The following is a 7,338-nucleotide window of genomic DNA, read 5'->3' as shown; positions in this document are numbered from 1 at the left end:
TTTTTTTTTTTTTTTTTTTTTTTTTTTTTGTCCAAGATAATTGTAATAATCTTATGTAAATAAATATTTTTTTAGGTTTATTTCATTGGGATTTGTATTTATTCATTTATTTATTGTATTTTATTTCATTCGCTTGCCTTATTTTATTCATTTTGTTTGCACGTTTGTAGCGAATCACCCCTTGTATAAACAACGTTACATATTGGACTACCAATATAATGTATAAATTTATCCATTTAATTTAATATTTCATTCACTGTTTGATATTATTAGTTCTACTATGATAATACCTTTGTAACTTACATTGTTTAACATGATGTGTACAATAATAAGTGATGTAAAATCAAATCAAGGAGGAGTTTTCTTTTCCTCAACTATTATGGAGGAACTTGAAAGACATTTGTTTGGAGAACTCTGTCAACAACATTGAGGTCACATGGAGAAATAATTCTTAACATTAGTTCAAGTGATATAGTTTCTCTACTATTGTCCGAAGGAAGAAACTACACATTCAAGGTTTGCAATTCTCTTAAATCCAAATAATAATTAAACATGTAACATCAAACAAGATAGCCAAATTCCAGAACTCATTATTAAGTGCAAACATATAATTTGGGGTAAAGCATGAATGATACATCTTTGAAACACTAGATATAAACATGTGTGATGTATTGCGTTTTAGCAACCTACACAGTTTAGAAATGCCTTTCGAAGGGAAAATTGTTGTATTCGGCAGAGACTTTAGATAATTTTGCCAGTTATCACAAAAGAAAGTATACATGATATCATTAATGCAATAATAAATGCATTTTACTTGTGGAAGTACGGTAAAGTGCTATGTTTGATAAAAAATGGATTGCGAATATAGGAGATGGAAAAAATCAAGGACAAACAGATGGATGTAAAATCATTGATATGTTCTGCATATCCCCTATACATGCATCATACTCCATAATTTTTGATGACCCAATATACTTGGAAAAGAGTGCAATACTAGCACCAACACTTGATGTGGTTGACTCTATCAATGAATATATATATTTGAGCCGCATGCAAATCTTATTCTAATTAATGTTGATCTATTAGCTGATGCGCACATGCCTAAATTTCTAAATGGGATTAGGTGTTTTGGTGTGCCTAATCATGAACTAAGGTTGAAAGTAGGTACTCCGGTTATATTATTGAGAAATATTGACCACTCAATTGGTTCGTGTAACGGCACAAGGATGCTCATTACTAAACTTGTAAATTATATTTTAAAAGCAAAGGTATTATCCGGAAGTAGTGCAAGTTATAAAGTTTTGATTCCAAAAATATCATTATCTTCGTTAGACTTGAGACCGCCTTTTAAATTTTAAAGAAGACAATTCCCTCTATTTGTCACTTATGCAATGACGATTAACAAGAGTCAGTCACAAACAATTGTATGTTGCTTTTTCGAGAGACCAATCCAAATGGTTTGAATATTTTGATTTACCCAAAGTAGTTCCAAAGAACCAAACATGGTATATAACAATAGATGTTTTTCAAAATTTGTAAACCTTTAATATTACTATTTAATCATAATTGTTTTTATACACTTCTACAATTATTTTTTATTTTTCTAATTTCTCTCTTAATTCACCGTATCATGATTGCTTTTGTGCATTGGATGTGTAACTTGATGAAATATTTTATTACCTAATTTGAGTTGATTACCATTGCAACATGCTAGAGAGTTGTCTATGCTACAACTTTGATTTATAACTTATTTTGACTTCTATAACGTTGAAAATTTAAAATTAAGCTTCGTGGTATTCATAAAAGTTGTTAAATCTTTGATTTGGCTTTTCAAGCTTTTAGAATCACAATAATTAGACATTTTTACATTCAGATATGACCAAACCATTGAGCAGTAGCCATCTTGGCCAAGAATTGTGACTTCAAACTCTTTTGTTTTGCTTTTGCATGCATTGGGTTGCCTATACGATGAAAATCATTCGAAGCACCGATGTTAGACTTATCAAAGAGTGTTGTAACAATTGTCTTCCCAATGTGCCACCTTAATCAACAAAAACATTAAAAAAAAATGCATCAGCTACTTCAAACGAAATCATATATATAATACAAAATCAACATAAATCACTTCAAAGTCTAAAGTAGCTAGGAAAGTAATTAAAATAGACTTAAAAGGCCAATGCAAAAGTGTATTAAATATGCATTTTTTATTTATAAGATAATAGAAATAACTAAAACATTAAAAAAAAACAGGAGTAATTGTAAAATCTAAAAGAATTTATTAGTGTAGAAGAAATCAATCATAATATAATATACAAGTTAGTTATCATATTTAATTACTTACTGAAAATATTTACAGTACAGAGGATAAAATTAAAGAAGAAAAGTATAATTAAAAACAATTTGTAAGTATAAATAAACTAAAAGTAAACACAATATAATTGAGTAATACTACACATACTTTCACATTCTACTCCATTTTATACTCCCTACTTACATGTCACTATTTCATTCATTCAAATAATGTAGGCCACATTTTTTATTACTATCTTTTCATCTTTCTCCAATAAAATCAAGACACATGTGGCGAGAGTTTTACTCCCTTAGAGTACATATATCATTTTCCTATATAATTTATCTTTGTAATTGATTATACCAACACACATATATGTTTTTAAACATATTTCAATTCAAAAAGTTAAACCTAATCCCTTCCAAACAAAAATTAAATGAATTCAATCAATCAAAGAATAGTAACAATGGTGAGATGTGTGTTTTAATTGAAATATTCCAACTAATTCCCAATCCTAACTAGCAAGTATTTGTCTTTCCGCGCGCTATTAGCATTTCTCATACCTACAAATGTAACTCAACCCAACCAAAACCTCGGCAATGGCGGCTTCGGTTTTTTCCTTGTCCGAGAAATGCAGTGTCTGCCACGACAGAACTGTCGGTTTCGTGTCGAATCTCATCTTCTCGAATTTCCTCTCCATCTGCCACGTAATGGTGTTGTGCGCCATCGGCGCTAGCCACCCCATGATGTGGCCCAGCGCGTCCCTCCACCCCACCGCCAACGACGAGTCGTCGTCGCGGCACCTCATGCTCTTTCTCAGCTTCGATTTCACCGAGGATTTTAGATTCTCCGGCAACATTTGGTAGAGCGACGCGCGGGAATCTTCGTCCATTGATATTGTCGGGTCTAGGTATTTTTCTACGGATAGGATGACGTTTGCGTAGCGTAATGCTAGGCCCGACCCGCCCACGGTTGTTGGGCCGGCGGCGTGGAGAATTCTGTCTTTCTTAGACTCTCCGAACGGGTCTTCTCCCCGAAAGAAAAAGACCGATTTTCGACTATAAAACCGAACGGAAATGGGCTCCGCCTTTGACGTAAGTGGGCCGGAATGGGAAGTGATTTTTTCCTTTATAGGTTCAATCAAGCAATAATCGGGCCGGATATCCGGAGAGGGAGTTTTGCGTAAGGGGAAGGAGGGCAAAATGGGAAAAAACGGCCCGAAGACCGAACATATCCGGGCGTAGATTATGCATACGATTCGGGCCATGAGCCCGACGCAGATATCAAACGTTTTTGTCCACAAAGAAATCTCTTTGTAATGATGGACAAGCTTGCGCTGGTACTTAACCCGTTGGGCGAATATTTCCAAATTTGCCCTTCCCTTCCAATCCTTCGTCTTTCTCTCGCAAATTTCAATCTCCGCCTGAACTTCCAGGGCGGCGTATAATTCCGCCGTCGCGGAGACCAATTTCTCCATCTTCTCCACCTTCTTCTGGACGTCCCTCGACCCGTACTCTAACCGCCCAAATTCAACGACCCCGAGTTTAAGGTCGGTGTAAACGAGGTCGAACCGGCTGAGCTCATAATCGTGGCAGCGGCGGCTCAGCCGCGCCACGCCGGTGGTGATCTTGTCGAGCTCCTCAAGCCGCTCGGCGCAGGCGAGGCTGAAAAGCAAATTATCGTCTTCGGAGTTCAAAAACGCGACCCCCTGGGACTTCATTTCCTTCTTGAGCACTGCGAGGTGGTTATTGGAGAGGGATTTGTAGAGGGAGAGTAAGCGCGACATCGTTTTGGCGGCTTCGAAGGCGAGAATACCCAATTGGTCGTCATTCTTGGCCTCGGCGCGGTGATCATGAACTCGCGAACTAATCTCCGGGAGACAACCCATGATGGATTTAAGCAAAAACCATGTATTCGATTGCGTCGTAGGCCAAGGTGGATTGTTTTTGGCGGGTGTACAACGTTGGCGATCGAAATGCGGTGTTTTCTGATCTGGGCTGAGGGACAGAGGAGAGATGGGGAGTATTTGAGGGTGGAGAAATGGAGCTTCGGAGGACATTCAAGGGGTCCCCACAGCCACAGGAGAGATTAGAGGAGGTGCGCGGTGGATTATCATGTTAAGACTTAAGAGACGCGTTTGGACTTTTTTTTCTTTCTTTTTATAAATAATGTGAATGTGAATTAATTAAGAATAATTGGAGATAGATGCAACCATAGTCAAGTTGGTCGAACTGTTAGTTTGGTAATATATAATTATAAGACATCAGATTCAACTGTCAATTAATAAGCATTTTTAATTTGAGTCAGTTTTGTGTCGATTAGGATTGGTGGAGTTTACCTGTGTACACCTTCAAATAGTGGTTGTAGATTTAAAAATAAATAAAAGATAATGGGAGTACAAATTCACTTAAATATTTCCACATCGGAGGCATAACAATGATGGTATTTTGTTGGTTCAAGTGTGTTGAATTCTGTCACTATCAGAAATGGAAATAGATCCTTCGTGTGAATACTTGAGATCGGAGTTCCTAAACTACAATAATTTTGACCAATTCTTCATCCCGTAAAAACATTCTATGAATTATGTATTATTACTCTTTTAAGTATACAATTTAGTTTTCATTTATTTATTTATTTTAATCCTTGAAGAATATATATATTTTGAATTGTACAAAAATTAAAAAACAGAAGTTACAGTCTGTCTCTTCAATTATGAAATTATAAATGTACTTTAGCTTAGTGGTTTAGTAGACAGTATTTAGAAGAAAATTAAAGTTATGAAATTGTAAATGTTCATTAGAAAAAATACATCCCTATATGATTTTTACCAAAAACACCTATTAATTAATCATTGAATTCATAAACTTTTAATGGAGATTATATTCATGATTCCATTACTCAATAGATGAAAATCATAATTCTTTTAATGAAGCTAAGGGGTATTTTGTAACAAATGAAACACGGAGACAAACGAATGAACCGATTAAAGTTACATAACTGAATGATTGAAAAAAATATTTTCACAAGTTATTTGCTTTAATCCATCACTTTTTATGTGTAAGGGCGAGCAGGCCAGGCTATCCTTGTCCATGGTTGGTTCTTCTCCTTAGCCAATTTGAGTGCATGAACAATTAACTTATGTGACGTGTGCGGTTCGTTAAGCTTGTCGAGACTTAATGTTAGATATTTGCATAATAACTAATAACTTCACATTTCGATGCCGCGCACTTGTCAGTCTCAATTACACAACATACATAGTATTTGGACTCTACATAATAGAGTCATACTATAAGTCTCAGTTCTAGTTTAGTTATGATTCTCTGTTCTAGTTTAGTTGTGATTCTCTTGTATATATACTCTTGATTCCCACAGTTATATTTGATGAACTCCAATACAATATAATAGTTCTCATCTGGTATCAGTCGCTAGGGTTTCATCCTTGTTCCCATGGCTGCGAATGACGGTTCTGCCTCTGAACGGACCATTTCAGATGTTGCTGTGAGTTCTGCGGCGCCTGCTCCCGTGTCGTCGCTCTCGTCTGCTCATCACTACATTAGCATCAAACTCAACCACCGCAATTTTTTGTTTTGGCGTACTCAGGTTCTCCTACGTGGCCATGATCTCATTGATCTTGTTGATGGATCGTGTCCTTACCCGAAGGAGTTCCTCCCTGCCGTGTCTGCTGCTACAACGTCCGCTGCTGCTGCCCGCGTTCGGAATCCGGCGTTTGTTGCGTGGTCTCGCCGTGATCAAGGGTTGCTATCTCTCCTTGTTTCTTCGCTGTCCGAGGAGGTGCTCTCCATCGCCGTCGGCTNGGGATGCCATTGAGCAGTCTCTAGCTTCCGCCTCCCAATCCCGCCAACTTCACTTGCTCAGCCAACTCCATGGTCTTCGGCAAGGAGATTCGTCGATGGCAGAGTATCTCGGGCGTGCTCGGCTTATTGTTGGTGAGCCTGGTTTCTTCATTGGGATTGAAACAGTCAAGTGTGCAGATGGAGTGTTGCTTTCTCAGCGTAGGTATATGACTGACATACTTAAATAGGCTGGTATGACAGACTGCAAACCTGTGTCTACACCTACTACGACCTCAAGGACAATCTCTACCTGTACAGATCCATATGATGATCCCACGCAATACCGAAGCATTGCAGGTGCGCTGCAGTACCTGACTGTCACAAGGCCAGATTTGTCCTTTGCCGTTAATCTGCTTTGTCAGCACATGCATGCTCCAACCACTGCTCACTGGGAGCAACTGAAACGTGTTTTAAGGTACGTCAAAGGTACTCTGGATTTGGGTTTGCGTTTGCGGAAGTCCAATTCAGGTGAACTTCATGCGTTCTCAGATTCTGACTGGGCTGGCTGTCCTACGGATAGAAAGTCTACTAGTGGGCATGCTGTGTTTCTTGGAACCAATCTAGTGTCCTGGGTGTGCAAGAAACAGAGGACTGTTGCTAGATCTTCTACTGAAGCGAAGTACAAAGCTCTTGCAGATGTATGTGCTGAGGTTCTGTGGATTCTCTCTTTGCTGCGAGAAATAGGAATTTCACCTCTTCCAGTGCCCAAACTTTGGTGTGACAATCTTGGAGCTACTTATATGTGTGCCAATCCTATTTTTCATGCTCGCACAAAGCATGTCGAGATTGATTATCACTTTGTGAGGGACAGAGTGGCTGCAGGAGACATTCAGGTGAATTTTATCTCTACTAAGGATCAGCTAGCTGATATTTTCACCAAGTCACTCGCAGGTCCCCGGTTCTGCTTTTTACGAGACAAGCTTTAGGTTACTTCCGTACCATCCGCTTGAGGGGGAGTATTAGGACTCTACATAATAGAGTCATACTATAAGTCTCAGTTCTAGTTTAGTTATGATTCTCTGTTCTAGTTTAGTTGTGATTCTCTTGTATATATACTCTTGATTCCCACAGTTATATTTGATGAACTCCAATACAATATAATAGTTCTCATCCATAGCTTTCAAACGTTTTAATGCACCTACCATTAGTGACTTGCTCCAATATTAATTGTTAGATCAAGCATTTACCACTACA

The 7,338-nt window shown here is 37.9% G+C and overlaps 2 protein-coding genes across 2 annotated transcripts; one reads left to right on the top strand and one right to left on the bottom strand.

Annotated features, from left to right (window-relative positions):
- Positions 1–1,774: 1,774 nt before the first annotated feature.
- LOC116007526 lies at positions 1,775–4,420 on the bottom strand. Its single transcript, XM_031248234.1, has 2 exons — positions 2,854–4,420; positions 1,775–2,041 (listed from the first exon to the last, which is right to left on the bottom strand). Exons 1-2 carry the CDS (start codon positions 4,347–4,349, stop codon positions 1,870–1,872), a joined length of 1,668 nt encoding a protein of 555 aa, XP_031104094.1. The 5' UTR covers positions 4,350–4,420; the 3' UTR covers positions 1,775–1,869.
- Positions 4,421–6,200: 1,780 nt separating this feature from the next.
- On the top strand, positions 6,201–7,107 carry LOC116006874 (uncharacterized mitochondrial protein AtMg00810-like). The gene is made up of 4 exons (XM_031247378.1): positions 6,201–6,303; positions 6,346–6,612; positions 6,709–6,794; positions 7,036–7,107. Exons 1-4 carry the CDS (start codon positions 6,201–6,203, stop codon positions 7,105–7,107), a joined length of 528 nt encoding a protein of 175 aa, XP_031103238.1.
- Positions 7,108–7,338: the final 231 nt, after the last annotated feature.

Source organism: Ipomoea triloba, chromosome 15 (genome assembly GCF_003576645.1).
Source record: "Ipomoea triloba cultivar NCNSP0323 chromosome 15, ASM357664v1".
NCBI classification, from domain to species: Eukaryota; Viridiplantae; Streptophyta; class Magnoliopsida; order Solanales; family Convolvulaceae; genus Ipomoea; species Ipomoea triloba.
This window is presented reverse-complemented; position numbering and strand designations above follow the sequence as displayed.

Coding starts and splice junctions, on each gene's coding strand:
- LOC116007526 (XM_031248234.1), bottom strand. CDS start 4,349: ATGTCCTCCGAAGCTCCATTTCTCCACCCTCAAATACTCCCCATCTCT. Junction 2,042..2,853: donor GGGTTGAGTTACATTTGTAG/GTATGAGAAATG, acceptor TTGTTGATTAAG/GTGGCACATTGGGAAGACAA.
- LOC116006874 (XM_031247378.1), top strand. CDS start 6,201: ATGGCAGAGTATCTCGGGCGTGCTCGGCTTATTGTTGGTGAGCCTGGT. Junction 6,304..6,345: donor TGGAGTGTTGCTTTCTCAGC/GTAGGTATATGA, acceptor CTGGTATGACAG/ACTGCAAACCTGTGTCTACA. Junction 6,613..6,708: donor TTTGCGGAAGTCCAATTCAG/GTGAACTTCATG, acceptor GAACCAATCTAG/TGTCCTGGGTGTGCAAGAAA.